General features: G+C 39.9%; 1 protein-coding gene across 2 annotated transcripts; it reads right to left on the bottom strand.

Annotated features, from left to right (window-relative positions):
* Window positions 1-3,425: 3,425 nt before the first annotated feature.
* Window positions 3,426-5,034, bottom strand: LOC148034442 (uncharacterized). Of its 2 annotated transcripts, none has more exons than XM_087680524.1 (7): window positions 4,795-5,034; window positions 4,618-4,683; window positions 4,495-4,548; window positions 4,349-4,393; window positions 4,214-4,267; window positions 3,982-4,047; window positions 3,426-3,886 (listed from the first exon to the last, which is right to left on the bottom strand). In XM_087680524.1, the coding sequence occupies exons 1-7, from the start codon at window positions 4,816-4,818 to the stop codon at window positions 3,788-3,790; spliced, it is 408 nt and encodes a 135-aa protein (XP_087536650.1). In that variant the 5' UTR covers window positions 4,819-5,034; the 3' UTR covers window positions 3,426-3,787. The 2 variants fall into 2 exon arrangements, with proteins under 2 accessions (XP_087536650.1, XP_087536649.1); XM_087680523.1 differs by having other exon boundaries at window positions 4,349-4,402; window positions 4,795-5,017.
* Between the last annotated feature and the right edge of the window lie 13,272 nt (window positions 5,035-18,306).

Here is an 18,306-nt window from a genome sequence, read left to right as displayed (position 1 = left end):
TAGAATTTTTTATAAGGCAGATAAAAACATACATATCTTTGGATACACACATGCAGATTGGATTGGTCGCATATCAAACAAAAGATCTACAAGTGAATTCATGTTTTTCCTTAGTAGTACAACAATTATATGGAGCAACAAAAAGCAACCTACAATTGCTTTATCGAGTACAGAGACTAATTATAGAGGTGCTGCAGCATGTGAGGTTGTATGGTTGCAAAAGTTATTAGGTGATTTGAATGTGCAAGGAGATGGTCCAGTTGTCATTCATTGTGACGACATAAGCAACATACACCTAGCTAGGAATCCAATGTTTTATGCTAGGACAAAACACATTGAGATGCACTACCACTTTGTGAGAGAAAATGTACTTGCAAGAGAGATTGACTTGATATATGTCAACACACATGATCAAATAGTTGACATTTTCACAAAGACATTGGATGCAGAGAAGCTTCGAAAGTTTCAAAGCTTACTTGGAGTTATAGAGATAGAATTGAGCTTGAGAGGGAGTGTTGAGATGGCAAGCTCAACACGTGCAGACATTGATGATGGACTGCTTGGCTAGATGAGTTTGCACGTCTACACTTAGCACGTTGGTGGTCATTATGATACTCACATGGCCACTGACTTATCACTTATTATATTTAATTTATTACACCTACCTACAACTGGCAAAGATATAACGCTAATCGATTAGTGTAGTCGATTATGCATTGTTTGACTTAGAAGGTCACTTTCCTTTATGTTGTATCTTATCTATACTTTGTGTACATTGTATGATGTGTGGAAAAAAAAAAGAAAAATCAACAAGAAAACATTTTGGCCTCCATCTCTCTTCTTGTGTTCTTAAGTAAGCTTCCTCTTATGTATACAATGTGTGTTTGGCGCAGTAGCTCAAATACATCCCCCATCACGCAGTTCTTAACAATGAGGTATCAATATGGAGCAAAAACACCCTTTAAAAGAACATGAAACCATCATAAACCTTAAGCTCCACCTTCCCACTCAATTCATCATCATTTGAGTTATAAAATACACTCCACTCTTCCCTAGTGATGATAGCTCTCTCAACCCCCTATCTCCACAAATAGACAAGATGTGAACAACTTTGTCAATCTTGAAAATCTCTCGTAAATCTCTAGTTATTAACATAACAAAGCCAAAGTCAAATCATTATAAAATTTCAAAATAGCAAAAGCACACCTTAAAGTGGATATGTAAAGAATTGAACCTACAACAAAATTCTATCAAGCACAAGTGATAAAATATACACCATATATAAGAATGACAAATGAATTTATGGCACTTCAAGAGAAATTTGAGAATGAAAAAGAGATAGGATAGATGTACAATCTTGAAATGGCTACATTACTTAAGGATACCAATAAGCCAATCTTGCAAATCATTGCATAAACCTTCTAAATATGATACTTGACATGATATATTCCCCATTGATAAAGAAAATGCACACACAAATGAGGCCAAATAATTGAATAAAACTTACCTAAAAACCATTGGACAATAATCTTTCCACTTAAAATCAACAAATTGATGTGGAGAAGTTGATCATAACCCTAATGTCCTTTGAAAATGTTTTTTCTTGGAATGATATATCCCCCACTATGATACCTTCGCTACCTCAAAACATTAAAGAATGCACCAAAGAAATTTCTTTCAGAAGCTCATTAATCAAAACACCGTGTACGTATGCTCACTCCACTATAAATGAATCAAATGCTTCTCAATCTTCCAAATTGTATCTTCTTGTAATTTGCATCACTTTTGCGTTGTTAAATCATCTTCTCTCAAGAAACCAATCAAGGGATTTGTGAATGTTCCATCAATAGTTCTTTGGGGACCCCATGCTTGTCACCTATAAGATGATTTGAAGCAAGGATCGCCTTAAAAGCAAGGTCAACATTCAAGTTGAAAGAGAAATGTATTTTTTTGTAGAAAGTGATCTTTAGTCCCCAAGACAACAACCTAACCACCCCAAAAAAATCAAATTCTTTAAGGCATAGCTGCATAACCCAATGCCCTTTAGTCTCCAAGACAACAACCTAACCACCCCAAAAAATCAAGTTCTTTAAGGCATAACTGCATAACATCCTTCTCCACCTAAATTTACAACAGAAGGCAATCAAGTAATGGATGACCTTCAAAATACGTGAAAATATGCCAATTAGCAAGCCAACACAAATTCACAATCAATGCCTTGTCCCCTCCACCTAAACCTAAAATAGAGAGATAGTCAAGTAATGAAGACCAAAATACATGGGTATATACCAATAAGTATGCAAACATAGATCTACAATCAATGATTTACCACTAAACTCATTTCATTCTCTACGCAATTCAACATTTTAAAAGATAAAGCTCAATTCATCATTCTCTACACAATTCTAACATTTTAAAATATCTATATTCATATTTGATTGTAGATGGACCAAGCAAAGAACAATGGCATTAAAGGAGACAAGAAAGAATCAAGAGAGAAACAAGGAAAATGCCTCTAAAACAACTATAGACCTATTATATTAAAGATGAGTTCTAAGTTTGCACCTGCCTCAAAAGGGGAATGTTTTGGCCATTTGCATGGCCCAAAATTATCTCCTTTCTTTGGCCTTCAATGCATCCATTGTCAATTATGTTGTAAGCTTCTTCCATAAAGACATGCACAACCAAATTTGTCCTAAATGATGATGGCACTAAATCAAAGGGGGTGAGGGGAGATGCAAGATGAAGCTTGATTGGTGAATAAGCACAACAAATCAACTAGCTAACTGTATGCATGCCATTGAGACAAAAGTGCCACTGTACTGCCGCTCACATGGTAATGGAAGAGTGCTACAATGTCAAGCTATAAGGGGTCAAAAAGTGCCATCTATATTTCTCTTTAAAAAAATTAATTTAATTTGGGGTGTGGCCCAAATTTTTCCTCCACCTAACTGAAGTGGCAATGAAGTAATTTGGACACCCAAAGTGGACCTCAAGATCCATTCAAAGGCCATTTACATGGCGACCAATAAGGCTCCAATCTATTGACCCCCTTAACTTTTCGGAGATAAAGGAGCAAAATAAGGTACACCACCATCAAATTGCAAGATGACATTAAGTGCAAAATCCTGAAGCAAATGTTACTTATGTTTAACCTAGCCAATGGATTTCAGTAAATACATGGATAATGGTATGCTTTCAACGACATGCACCCACCGTGATAGTGAACAATGAACTGTTCGACTTTTGCTTCTTTTTAAATCACTTGTAGGAATATTGCAAATCATTAAACCCACAACCATCACTAAGATTCTGTCAATGCAGGTGCCGCGTACACTCATGCAAACGCTTTTTCCTTTCAAAACTTGAATGCTTAGCTAAATAATTGAATTGGAATGTTCATCACAAACAGTGCTCGGAAAAACTTAAGAGCCAAGTCATGTGTCACTTTCATAATGAAAAAGAAGCATCGGCTGTCCATGGTTTAGGGCGAATGCGCATTCCACTCTACATTTGATCTGGGTTTTTACAGACGCAGATCGTGTGCATCTCTCTCGCACGCGCAGGCCACCAAACTTGGAAGGCAAATCTAGGCAGCAGGCTCGATCAATATGGATTGGATTCTCGGGAGACGACAGCCACGAGCTTACAAATGTAGCTCTCCAGTCTAGAAACTGGCACAAGAATGAAACTAGTTATAACCAATGCCTTCCTAATTTTCCCCTCGCCAGTCACGTACCATCAGAAACGCTGCACGATTCCAAGTGTTGGTGAGTACGTATGATCTTCATGCAGAACTCTGCAATTCCTTCTTTGGAGATTCAGGAGTACCAGGCCCTTTGATTGACTGCTTCGCATTCGCAGCAACTTGCTGCCTCTCCGCGATCTGATCAACCAAAAGAAAATGCCCTCATATCTCAGCATCTATTCAGAAATTTGCAAGCGCATAGCAATCGACAGGCAGAAGTCGCTGTAGCATACCTCCTTTGTAAGGTTAGAGGTTGCGTCTAGTTGCTTTCTGAGAGACTCGCGAAGATCTTGAAATTCCTGTTGAAAATTTTTGAGACACACACACACACACACACACACACACACTCACACTCTCTCTCTCTCTCTCTCTCTCTCTCTCTCTCTCTCTCTCTCTCTCTCTCTCTCTCTCTCTCTCTCTCTCTCTCTCTCTCTCTCTCTCTCTCTCTCTCTCTCTCTAACTTACGCTTCTTAACTGGTCCACCTCTGTGTTCAACGTGTTCCTGAGGTCTCCGAGCTCCTAATCACAAGACAGACATGGCTTTAAAGAAGAAATCATTAGGAATGATTTAACCAGAAAGTGAGACACCCTTAAGTGAACCTGTCTGTAGTTCTGGACTTGCGAGTCCAGCCGTCCCCTCCACTCCTGCAGATCCTGTCAAAATGAGTGTTAATAGGCTAACAGAACTCCTGAATTCATGAGATCTCACCTTATGCAATACGAAAAATGTAGACACGTTTAATTACCTGTTTCAAGCTTTGCACACGCGCTAGCAGCTCCGCTCGGGACTCTTTGAGATCCTGCAAGGACGGCGAATTTTTTATTATGTTTGAACTGCAGAGAATAGAGACACAGAGACAGACAGGTACCGTGAGCCTTGTTGAATCTGAAGCAAGGATAGATCCGACGCTCTGGCCAACAGCATTTTCATCCCCCTGCACTATCAGCCACGGTAGACAGAGACGAAGAAGAAGAAGGATGAGGAGAGACGAACGTAAAACAAGGGAAAAGGAATGAATCACACAATCACAGAGACAGATCGTCACCTCATGAGGAGGCGAGGACGCCATTGCTTCTGGTCTTGGCTACGAGTTCAAAATCGGAGGAAGAAGACGAACGGTGAATGAGAGGAGGAGAAGCAGACGATGACGATGATGACCTGTCGCGTTGCTTCAAAGAAAGGCTCGCAAACTTGGCGGGAAATATAAGTTAAGCCTTAAGGACAGCCCACACGGCAAAGTCCCGTAAGCCTCTTTCTTCTACCCACGCGGACCTCTTATGACGCCACCGTTGGCACTCGGCTTCCATGAAGTCAGTCTGCGCACCAAACAAGAGTAGAACGTCCCACCGACCAGTTAGCACATGCCACCTCCTATCATCTATGAACACCAGTGAGTTCATGGAGTACCCCACAGACTTTTGCAATCCCTGACCAGTTAAATCCACATTGTTAAATGTAGAAGCCACACGTGGAACTGACTCCATGGACTCATGCAAGTAGAACTCCCAAACCTCCCCTTTTAATTAGAAGCCCCCCTTTTCTCAAACCTACCCCTCTTCTCAAACCTCCCCTTTTTAATTAGAACTCTCTCTCTCTCTCTCTCTCTAGTAATCTCTCCCTCTCTCTTCTCCCTCCGCTTTTTAATACCCCCCCTCTCACATGTACTATACCTGTTCTCTCTCTCTCTCTCTATTCCCTCTCCTTTTTTTAATTAATTTAATTTTTATACAAACATCTTTTTCTCCCCCTTTTTAAATCAAATCTCTCTTTCTCTCTCTAAACTTTTTAATTTAAACTTTCCTTTTTTTTCTCCTCTTTTAGTTAAATCTTTTTTGAAATTTCCTTCCCCTTTTAATTAAATATTTTTAAGCCTTTTTTAAATTAAATTTTATTTGATAGTTTTTTCACATACTTTGAGCGAGGGGGGAAAGGGACAGAAAAAGAAAAGAGAGAGACAAAGACAGAGAGAGAATTATAGAGATAGGAAATATAAAATTTAAAAGGGAAATTTTTAAAAAAAAAGGAGAGAGAAGGAAAAAAGGCAGGGAGAAGAAAAGGAGGGAGAGAGAAAGAAGAATAGCTGGGAGAAAAGAAATGGATAGAGAGAGAAGAAAAAGAAAGAGGAAAAGAGGGAGAGAGAGGCTCTCTCTCCTTTTTTTATTAAATCAAACTTTTCACAAACGTCTTTTTCTCTCTCTTTTTAAATCAAAACACACACGCACACACACACACACACTCTCTCTCTCTCTCTCTCTCTCTCTCTCTCTCTCTCTCTCATTAAACTTTTTAATTTAAACTTCTCCCTTTTTTTTCTTTTCTTCATTTTTCTAATTAATATTTTTACAAGCTTTTTTAAAAGCCTCTTTTAATTAAACGTTTTTAAATATTTTTTCTAATTGACGTAATTTTTTACATACTTTGAGAGAGAGTGAGGAGGGGAAGAAGAAGAAGGAGAGAGAGAGAGAGAGAGTGTGTGTGTGTGTGTGTGTGTGTGTGTGAAAAGAGAAAAGCCTTTTTTTAAATTAAACCTTTTTTAACATAGTTTTTTAAGAGAGAAAGAGAGAGAGAGGAAATAAGAGGGGGAAGAAGAAAGGAAATAGAAAAATAGAGAGAGAAGAAAAAGTATAGAGAGAGAAAGGAGAGCAAGAGAAAAAAACTTGAGAGAGGAAAAGAAAAATGAGAAGAGAGTGTGTGAGAGAAAGAACTAAAAACTGAGAGAAAGATACAAAGAGAAGAAAAGAAAGAAGAGGAGAGAGAGAGAGAGAGAGAGAGAATAAAAAAGGGAAAAAGAGAAAGAGAGAGAATATGAATACAAAGAGAGAGGATTATAGAGAGAGAAAATATAAAATTTTAAGAGAGAAAAATAAAATATTTAAAGAGAATTGAGAGAGACGAAAAAGAGAGGAGAGAGGGGGAGAGAGAAATAGAGAGAAGAAAACTTGGGAGAGAATAAAAGGAGAGAGAGAGAGAGAAAGTGGGGAGAGAAGAAAATGAGAGAGGGAGAAGAAAAACAAGGAGAGACAAAGAGAAAACAAGGAGATGAGAGAAAATAAACTAAAATAAAAGGTAAAGAGAGAGAGAGAGAGAGAGAGAGAGAATCAGACAAGGAGTTGGGGGGAGAGAGAGAGAGAGAGAGAGAGAGAGAGCAGGAAATAATTAAAAACAGAGAGAGGAAAAGAGGAGAAATGGATTGTTGAGTAAAGCACATGGCAACTTCACTTGCCGCTTCACGATAGCTTCGCAAACACTATAACCATAAGCAAGCTACAAAGCATCAAGCAAGTACCCATATAAAATATACAAAGTAATAAAACCCATCTGAAAAAGTCTTTTCTTTCATAAGCATTGTTAGGTAGTAATGGAGCACCCATGACATTGTGCAATGGTAAAGTGTGCGTTGTTGCAGCACATAGGGTTGAAGGTCACTACAAGGGTTTGGCAAGAAAACTACACAAGATAGATGGAGATGTGTCTTCAAGAGATAAGTAGATTACAGTGAATGTTTAATGGTTCAAGAGGTATTTCACTGTCAATCACGAGGGTTTGAGATAGAAAAATATATGGGGGTTCAAGAGCTTAGACTTCGGAGATGGTAGAGATAAGAGAAGGGTTGAAGGTTTCAAGCCAAGTTCTTGAATATGTTAATAGAGCTTCCAACTGTATGTTCTTAGCAAATATCACAAGAGTATTATCTCATAAGTGCTAACTCAAATCAAGCTTTGTTTTCTTGACTGTAAGAGCAATCACAATTTATAAAATTAGGTACAATATGATGTCATTTATCATAAACAACTCAGCATCCCATCATTCATACATGATGCCATAGCATAAATCAACTTTGCATGATTACATTCAATGTAGACTGTTAGGGACAAAAGCTTATGAGTCAATTACAAGGCTTGTAGGGCAAAGAGACTTGCTTCAAGAGAGCTTCAAATTGAGTTCATGATAAGGATAAGTTACCATAGCCAAGAAATAAGAGAAAAAACTCCTCTTAATTCAACTCAAAGCATCTATGAATGATCTACAAACATCGCCCTGCCATAGGGGCACATAATACTTACATATTATGACAATATGTCTTCTGTAGAGTAAGAAATGAATTAAAAAAACATTGTTGTAGCTAATTCTCTAAATATGGCTAAAGATATCATGGAAGAGAAGGGGTTCGAAGAAATAGAAGACGTAAAAGAATATTCACAAAAATAAATAGAAAACATAGAAGAATACTAATAGAGATAAAGCTAGTCGGTTTATTCATGCATTATGAGAAGATAAATCTCTAATAGACAAAAACATGTATAAAATAATACCTTCCTCTATACTACTCATATCGCCAATCCGATGCTTCCATTGGCTCCGAAAGGGGGTAAAATATCAAAACATCTGACCAGAATTCAACCAGATCACTCCTTCTTCATCTCCCACTTTGGAGTGTTGTTCATTGTCTAAAAACAGTGATCGCGTGTCACGCGATTTCGTCAATCTCTATTTTTACATAAAATCCTCTCAAATTAGCTGAAAGCTACATGCTTTCTTTTACATGTTATCATAATTTAGAAGTTGTCTACAATTTTATAGATTTTTATGAGAGATAATATCTAAAATATAAAAAATTGGCTAAAACTTGTCAAAAAATCTAATATTTTTGAACCATGGACACTAACACTAATGTCTAAAATGGCATTGGATCTCTAAATCAATAAGAAAACCGCACACTAGATTTTTTTACATGGTGTGCACGTAGCGGCACAACAGCGTGTTTCTTTTGTACAAATGTTCACTAACATTGGTATTCAATAACTTTCTTTTACATGAAAAGGAAACTTAAATAAACTACCAAAAAGAAACTCGCATCTAAAAATAATCAAAAATCTAAGAGAAGATCTAGCTACAAAAGGTGCTAATACCTTTGTGCTAGGACTCACACGAGCACAAGCCCCAAGGACAGTTATAAAGCTCTCTCTCTCTCTCTCTCTCTCTCTCTCTCTCTCTCTCTCTCTCTCTCTCTCTCTCTCTCTCTCTCTCTCTCTCTCTCAACACCTTCCACATTGACTATAGCCTCTCAAATGGAGAGAGCATTAGTTCATGCATTGCATCCGCCTACTACCACTTCCTCATAACTCGATGATGGAAGAGTGCTTATCCTCTTCTCCCCTACCAATACAAAATAGTGCCTCCCTTCATACATCTCCATATGCATCTAAAAATATAAATCCTTGGTATAAACATGCCTCATCTCGTCAAGCTGGTCCCAACATCTTCAAGTACAAATTGATCGATTTGTTTGAGATTTCCTTCTCAAATATTCTTCTACAATATGGTAATAGTTTTGAACTTGGAAAAATGACGCCATGAGCAAATCTTTCAAGAGAGTCTAGCTAATGGACTATGGCTCTTCTAGTAATTATATCTCATTAACCATGACATGGAGTTTCTATTGATTTCAATTACACCCAACCTTACAAATAGCTACATATTGGAAGCCTAGTTAGTGGTTATGCATCATATCACACAGCTCAAATGCATGGCAAGTTGTCTTTACAAGGAGAATAGACAAATAGCTGTAGTGTGAAACTTCATGAGCTTCATTTGGCTGCAAGGCAAGTTTGCTAGTTCTCCACCAATAGATAAAGTGATGTTTTGGCATGGTTGGCATGATTTTGAATCTCTCAAGGTTACACCTCACTCATTTCAGGTTTTTGTGAGCAAAGGGAAGCAAATGTGCAATTTTGCTTCCCTTTTCTCACAAAAATTAAATCAAATAGCACACTTAGTATGTAACATCAAACAGTGTACTTCAATTACCCTCATGCAACTTCAAAATGGGCATAAGGCCTAAAGATGGGGATGATGTCCTAATAATTAGAGCTTGGGCTCATAATCATGGGGCTATTAGTTCAAGTCTTGTCAGGTGCATCTCTTGGTTGGCACAACTACATTAGCATATTGTGTTAAGTCTAGACTCTAGTTGCCCACTCAAGAGGATCCTAGTGCATCAAGATCCATGTTCAATTTTATTTTCTAGCTATTGTATCTACACACATGAACAATCTTATTGCTATGGCTCTTTCTTACTCTCAAGAGAGGAGATGCCCCCCTTGCGGGTGTTCAAGAGTATGCATTATATCAAGGGACAAAAAGCCTAAAGATTAGAACATACATCAAAGGGTACAACTCAAAATTTGCATGTGAATATTTCTATTTGTGAAGGAACAATGCCAATGTGGCCCTCACGTTGCTATCTTGACTTATATTTAGGAGGTACCTTACATTGCCATGTGAATGAATGCAGCGTGACTGAAAACTCTAAGGAAGACTACTAGTAGAAGATTGTACGTGTTTGCCTATGGGATTGGTCTTACATGTGTATTTGTTGAGTGTATGCAATAAATGGTCAACTCTCATGAGGATTAAACTTGCTTCACAATTCAATTAGTGAAAATAAGTCATGAACCTTCAAATAGGTGGTGTAAAGTGGCCTATTTAAATAACTTTAGGCATGTTTTACATCAAGATCAATGAGTGGAAGACCAAGAGCAACAACTCACAAAATCCATTGTAATTTTTGAGTGCAAAAAGGCTTGTTTGAACTACAAGGAAAGAGGTAAGGTACTCTAGCATTTGCATGCTAAAACTAATTTGTGGAATGTTTTTAATGAATCTTGCATTGTTGCTATTATAATGGGTTGCAACATTGATGTTAGAAGCTAAAAGAAGAGTAATTTTTGTGACCCACAACAAGATTATTCATGTTTGTATGGGCTACATAGGTTCCGATCTATGCTCATGAATGAATGGGACCGTTTTTGAGCCATAAACATATTGTTTGTTCTTTAAACTTGTGTATTGTGATTCTAATGAATATGGATTGAATATATTTGGGTTTGTGCTGAACCATTAGCCTCAAATCTTGGTCTATATGCTAATGTACCTGCTATATATGGTTTGGACACAAGCTTTTGTGCCATTGATATAATCTACAATTGGGATTCTTACATATTTTGGTTTCCTATTGTTTTAAACCATCTTCTTCTATGGAATTTATACTCTTTGTCCTTCAAGCTCTTCTTCTCCAAGTCATTGTGACTTTTGGCCATACACACTAAATACCTTGACATATTTGTTAAATTCGATGTGAAAGACCAAAGAAAGAGTTCTATAGCATGGATGATGACACAGGTCAATCTAATGATGTGAGGTAATTGCTTTAGACTTGCTAAGCATGAGTCAATTGTGATAAAAGCATTGTAGGATTTTGAAAGTTGGGTAAAGCTGTTTTTGATAGATGGAATGTATCGAAGTATTTGAAGGTGTATGTAAAGAATTGAAGGTGTATACAAAGTGTCGCATGATGTATGATATACCTTGCATGATCTAGAAACTATTATGGTACAATATATGTAGTATTGTTTATAGGTTTGCAAAATTGATGCTAAATGCATAGATGGGTTCACAATACATCTTAAAGTATGCATAAGTCATGCAAAATATAGACTCTCTTGTGAATCTCGAAAAGTCATTAAAGCTCACATGCAAGTGATAAATATATTATCCACCCCCCCCCCCCCTCCCAGCACACACACACACACAACACAAATAGCACCAATACAATGTAAGTGCAAAGGTTTCCAAACATGGAAGTATCTCTAAGGATTAACATATCTAGAAAGACGGTTGAGTGATTGGAGTTGTGTGGGTGTGGGTGTACATGTGCTTGCTTATGTCTTTAAATAGTCATTTTTCAAGGATTTAGACAAAGACTAATGTGCTAGACCTTGATTAGAATTTATGGAATCTCTGGAGTGCCTAAAAAGACAAATAGGCATGTATACATAAGTACAAAGATGTCCAAAATATGCATCTATATATTAGTGTAAAGATATCCAAAATTAAAATGCAAATATATATATAAGGGGTGACTTAAGTGATGTGTAATAGCAAAGGCACTAATAGTACCAAATAATCACTCCATGAAGAATTATGTGCAAACATTGAAGTTTCCTTTGTTGATTTTGCTACACATATATAGCTTCAATAAAATCTTTTACATTTCCATTTGTTAGTTAGTTAGAAGAAGGCTTCTCAAACCCAAAAGTTGAGGCAAACAACAAATAGGAGCAAATAAGGGCTTCTTAATCAAAATCTTCCAACCTAAGAGCAATTGAGAGAGGGGTAGGACAAAAGGCATGCATACACTCAACAAAAATTGAAAATATTGTATCAAAAATCAAGAGGCCAAAGCTATCAATGGAGAAAACATCCCCCAAGTCACTACACTTGAAAATTACTACTGAAAAAGAACCTACTCCTATCCTTGCAAGCATTGTGAACTCACCTATCATTGCGTAAAATATGCTAAGATATTTCTTAGGTAGTCAAAACCTTGGCCATTGATTTTGTTAATTCATATACTCCCAAAGTTATCTAGTTTGGTTTGTGAAAATATGCAGATTTCCTAAAAATGCCCCCCCCCCCCCCCCCACGCATTAGATAGTTATACTATTAAGTAAAAAGTGAATTTGTAGAGTGTTGCTTCAAGAAATACATCAATGGCATGCCTAAGTACTTGACTTGGCTAACTTTTTACTAAAAGTTTGCAAACCCAATGATTGAGACTAAGCTTCCTAAGCATATATACATAGTGTCATGCTAGTCACTAATCATGGGAGCTAGAGAGATCCATCAACCAAAGGGCATGTTGTTCCTAAAATTGAATCCAATCTTTCTTATTTTTGTTAAGTGTGTGTATGTCTTTTACCCTACCCCTATCTTATCTATTTTCATGAAAATATTGCATTGTCAGTCTTTAGAACTATTGCGTTATCAGTGTAGCAATTGTCAGTCTCAAATAATAATAATTTACACACACCAATAGCACGAGTTTGAAATTGGTTGTGTGCATGCAATATAGAATGATATAGAGAAGATTGGAATGGTACACAATCTACATGAAAATTTATATTCATTATGGTGATTTTGTGTAGCACAACCAAATGCTTCACGGCTTCGGAAGGTGCGAATGCCATCTAGCTAGTTCACACTCACTCGATGAGCACTCTTGTTTGCCTCTAGTGGGAATATTTCTAATTTTATATTGTAGACATTGGCCTTTAGAGTCTATAGGATCTCTCTATATGCTCATTGGTTTATGTAGATCTTGTTTTTATAGCTATTGATCACTGTGGGCTGATCTTTATTTGATATTTGGGTCTCTAATACTTGCTCATGTGAGACAAATTGTTAGTCATGGATACATGCTTCCCATGCACGATGAATAAAGAGCTCAATGCTATTATCAATCTTGTGTTTCCTATCTATTGTGGGTTTGATTAAGACTTGTATTAGTGTCTTTCTCTCATCTCAACATATTCCAATATTATTATTTACTAACTAGTTAATTGTGTACAAATTACTTTTGTCTCTCTAAAAGCACTCGTCTCTAGGAAAAAATACTCTTTTTGTGAAAAAGTAAATTTTTATAATATTGAAATCATTGTTTTGCTTATTGATTGAGGATCATCTCTTCTTCTATTCCTCATCCTTATTTTCACAAATTTGGCTTAAGGTAGAAGTTGCATACCATCATATGTACTTGTTGCAAGGAAAACCTTGTGCATTCTCTCCCTATATCACTGCTATTTGGTTTCGCATGCATAGGACATTTTAATGGATTCAAAGGTGAGCCAAACTTCTAGAAAGCCTAAACTGTTGTCCCATTGTTAACCCAAGTTGAGATGGTGGAAAAAGGAAGGAAAAAGTGGATAAAAGAGGGAAAAAGAGCAAAGACATGCAGGCGGCCTCTAAAGCTAAGTTGGGGCAAAAAGTGGAAATTTAAATGGAAGGCACCTCAAAAAGCTCTAAAAACTCTTGTAAAAGAGCGCCAGGCTCCCTCCTGTGCCAAATATAAAATATTAGACAAGTGTAGGCTAGAGGCATAAGGCTAGAAGAGGAAAATAGAGAAATGACCTTGCCACAACGGCCGGTCATGTAAAAAAAAAGGGATGGGTGCCCATGGGAATTTAGGATTTTGTATATAAAATCTAAAAAGTGAATGGAAGCTCATTCTTTGGTGTGTGACTAATTAGAGTTCTCTTCTTCTTCTCTTCTTCTCTCCTCCTTGCTTATGTGTGCTCTTGAGAGAGGGAGTGTGAGAGTGTGAGGGAGTGGAGTGAGTGTGTGGGAGTGAGGGATCAAGAGGGTGAAGCTCTTCACCATCTCCTCTTCTCTTCTCTTCTCTTTTCTTGTGCGTGCGGCTATGGTGGATGGAGCTTGGAGATGGAGGAGGCTTGAGGATGTTTGAGCTAGCATCTAGGATCGTGGAGCTACTGGCGTGTGCAAGAGAGGAGGCAACTCATTTTGGCATCAAGGTAAGCTCACTACACTCGTAGGATTGACAACGCATCGGCTAGGTGAGAGATAGCCATTAGAGGTCACTTGGAACGCTTAAAACAATAAGTGGTCAGTGGGTCTTGGCGGTTGAGCGTGAGCTCCCACATTTTGGTTCCGTTGTTGAGACAAAGGATTCAAGCTTGAGCACTTGCGCGCCTCATATCGAGCATCGAAGTAAGGGATTCATCCCCGAACCGGAGCTTGAGATAGGTAGGAAGTTGGGTTTTTTGATCTTCGAAGCAAGTAAGTATTTTGGGTTATTTTATTTGTTTGATGATTGGAAAACATGGAGAAATCATTTCAGTTTTTTACTTTCGATTCTTGTTGCATTTAGCGTAGGTTAGGACTAGGAAATTGAATCCGAAAAGGGTGGGGTTTACCGTTGCAAAACATGGCAAAATAGGGCACAAATCATGCAAAAAATGACAAAAAGATTGCTTGGGATGCTTAATGTCAGCAAGTGAGTGATTGGGAGAGTCCAAACCTTACCCGAGAAGGGGTTTAAGAGCCAAGAGGCCAAGGGAGAGCTCATTTGCAACCCTTGTACAAAGAGAGAGAGAGAGAGAGAGCCCGCGGAGAATCGATTCGATCTTGTCGCCGAAGAGCCTACCGATCACTTCATGTATATCGATCACTTCCCCTTGCACCCTAGTTGTGATCTGGAAGGTTATGCGTGAAATGATTAGCTAAATCGTTAGTGTTGATTAAAATCGCCTCAGTGCTGCCACGTTGCGCAAACTCAGTCCGTCCGAGCGGCCAGCTTTTGGTCTAAGTCCCACAATTGGTCCTCGGCCCTTTGTCTTTTGGCCGACTTGGCCCCAAAACCCTACTCAGCTCACTATCGCTCGGACCACCTGACTCGGCCCACTTAACTTGGACACCTACCACCTAGCTCGTCCGAATCGACCATTCGGACCAACTTTGAAATTCAACCCTCGGTCTTGCTGATTCGGCCCAACCCCACTCGGACAAGTTGATATTCCAGCCCGGTCGAACTCAGCCACTCGGCTCTCGGCCCACCTGACTCGGCCCTCGGCCCACTCGCCCACTCGGCCCTCGGACAACCACACTCGAACTGGTCGAATAAGACATTCGGACTAGTTATATTCGGCCCTTGGCTCTCGGACGAGCCAAATCGGGCATTCGGCCCTTGCAATTCAGACGAGTTGGGACCTTTTTAAATTTTCCAGAAATTTGACCAGACCTAACTAGAGCTCAGCCGCACCACTTGCCATGAGTCCTCCTGACGCTCAAAACTCGATTCTAGCACAAGGAATAGGTAAAATCGTAAGGCGCAGTCACTTAGCAGCTTGTGTAGGCTGTCGTGAGACCTAGAGTCCTACAGACAACCCGCTGAGCCATAAAACCTGACCAGACCAAGAACGAGCGAGGCAACGTGGCAGGAAAACCCAAAACCCTGTCAAGACGATCATAGAATTGATCGACGAGCCAATTGGGCCCAAAATAAAGTGAGAGTGCGTGAGACGCTTAGATATTGTTTGCTGCACTCACCTTGAATTTCTGCACTCGAAGTACACTTAAGGAAAACTGAAAGCCTGATTGAGCACAAGTGCACGGGAAGGAAAACACACACTGAGAGGAGATAAATTGAGGATTGTATTTAATAAGTCAAGAAACTCACTCAGATAAACAACTCAAGGAATCCACCAATAGGAGAAGGCCCCAAGGACACAAACTATTGACACACGGAGTAGGACCAAGCAAGCGGCGCCAAGGAGGTGGATTTGACAAACTTACTCAACCTGATCGATAGCTTGGTGAAGCACGAGAATACAACGATGGCAGAAGAAAACCCAGATTGCAGGCCGAACGAGGAACTCGACTTAGAAGTCTTTCCAAAGGCGATTCAACAACTGGTGAGTAGCTACGATGTGCACGCCCAGTATGAGCACCACGGCAAGACAACAGATGCCATCATCGCAGACTTAGAAGAGGAGAGAAAGCTAGCCCACAAGGCACTGCAAAGTATAGTAGAGTACAACAGAGACCACTATACTAGGAGCCAAAGGCAAAGCACAGAATTGCGCGAGGTTCAATGGGTGCTGAACCTAGCCGATAGAAATCGAACTAATCACGAGAGAGCCCTAGAAGGAGACTTAACACTAAGCGAGCTTCTCATGAAGTGACTATTAGACAACACAACAGCAGAGCAAGGTGCCGCAGCACTAGCAACATCACTACTAACAGGATTAGGAGCAAACCAAGGCTCCAAGAGCCATTTCAAAATCCCAATAGTTGCTAAGCAGCTCGACAAGCACCAGCCCCATGACGATCCATACAGTTTCGTGGAGGGATTCGAACAAGTTTGCGAAGCCAATGGCCTCACCGACCTGACTCAGCACTTCCAAGCATTCAAGCTTTGCTTAGTTGACAAGGGTAGGACTTGGCATACAAGTTTAGATGCCACAGAGTGAGCCAACTTCAACGGCCTTAAGAATCTCTTCATCAAGAGATTTGCTGAGCCTGGATACTCCGACAATTTGCTAGTGTGACTGATGAATGTCAAGCAGAAGGAGAATGAGGACATTCGCAATTATGTGACCCACGTGAGGAGTCTCTTCAAGAGAATCCCTACGGGCGAATGACCAACCGAAAGAGCAGTGTCAACTGTGTTCATCAGTGGAATTCTAAATGAGGAACTATATAAGGATTTGGCAAGCAACTCAAGCTTGTAGCGAGATGTGCTAGCTAGGGTTTTTTAGGAAGCCATCAGAATTGACAACCAGCTGAAAGAGAGAAGCTTCAGGAGCTTAAACTCAAAGGAAACCAACTCATCGCGGAGCTTAGAGAGAGCTTTATCCTCTAGCGAACGATCAGACCCAACCACCCAAGATAAGGGAAAAGCCACTAAGACCAAACCAAGACTGGGCTGATGTAAAGATGGAAAAGCCACAGAGACAAACCAATACTGGGCTGATGTAAAGATGGAAATAGCCAAACTGCAAGACATGTTGAGATGACCAATGCGCCCACACGTCCAATGCGTGTACTGTGGGGTGGAAACAAAGATAAGGGAAAAGCCACCGAGACTGGGCTGATGTAAAGATGGAAATAGCCAAACTGCAAGACATGTTGAGACGACCAACGCGCCCACACGTCCAATGCGTGTACTGTGGGGTGGAAACCAAGATAAGGGAAAAGCCACCGAGACAAACTAAGACTGGGCTGATGTAAAGATGGAAATAGCCAAACTGCAAGACATGTTGAGACGACCAACGCGCCCACACGTCCAATGCGTGTACTGTGGGGTGGAAACCAAGATAAGGGACAAGCCACCGAGACAAACCAAGACTGGGCTGATGTAAAGATGGAAATAGACAAACTGCAAGACATGTTGAGACGACCAACGCGCCCACACATCCAATGCGTGTACTGTGGGGTGGAAACCACTTGCCAGTCAAGTGTCAAAACCCTAGGTCAAGACCTTACGCTAATTGCTTGCGCTAACTATGGTAGGTTCGATCACGACGTCACGCATTATAGATTACCAAGAAGACTTCCTTACTCGCAACCATACGGCCAACCCTACCTAGCGAATAGGCCACAGCCATTCTTCGAAAGGGGAGCCCCGTTGGCCCTTCCTGCACCTAACGACATTAAGTCAGCTATTCCTAGGGTGGACATAAACCCTACAGGCATACCTAGACCGCCTAGCCCCTACGTAACCCATCCATTGAGTGATGCTCCAATCCACTACGTGGAAGAGCCGATTGAGGAAGAGACTTACATATACCCTTATGTCTTGCACGATGATGAAGGCAACGCAGTCCTTATGGACTATTGACTAGTACCTGTGATGGCATTAGGAAGAGGACGAGGTAGAGGCCTAGGGGGGCAGACACAGGATCCAATCACCTGTTGGATGTGTGGTCACCCAGGGCATGTCTCATCACGCTGCTCGGAGAGGGAGCAAGAGAACATAGACAAAGTTGACCTAAGGTGTGTTGAGTGCGGGATCACTCATCTCTTCGTCGACTACCCAAAGTGAAAACCATCTTCGAGTTCAGCCAACGAGCCATCTGTCCCATTGGGACTGTTTGGTGTCGAGAACCTTGATGGGGAGGCCACACCTATCCCATTGTGGGTCATGACTTGTGCCCAGACGAAGCACGTCGGCATATCATTGTCAGGGCCTAGCAACCTC

The sequence above is a fragment of the Lygodium microphyllum genome, chromosome 6 (assembly GCF_053477565.2).
Source record: "Lygodium microphyllum isolate KBCC chromosome 6, Lygodium_microphyllum_v1.1.10, whole genome shotgun sequence".
Lineage (NCBI taxonomy): Eukaryota > Viridiplantae > Streptophyta > Polypodiopsida > Schizaeales > Lygodiaceae > Lygodium > Lygodium microphyllum.
Note: the sequence above shows the minus strand (reverse complement) of the source record. Positions and strands in the feature narration are given on the sequence as shown.

Excerpts from the sequence above, each read along its gene's own strand:
- LOC148034442 (XM_087680523.1), bottom strand. The coding sequence starts at position 4,818 with ATGGCGTCCTCGCCTCCTCATGAG. Across the intron at positions 4,268-4,348 it reads AAGTCCAGAACTACAGACAG|GAGCTCGGAGACCTCAGGAA; the intron begins GTTCACTTAAGG and ends TCTTGTGATTAG. Across the intron at positions 4,048-4,213 it reads AGGTGGACCAGTTAAGAAGC|GAATTTCAAGATCTTCGCGA; the intron begins GTAAGTTAGAGA and ends AATTTTCAACAG.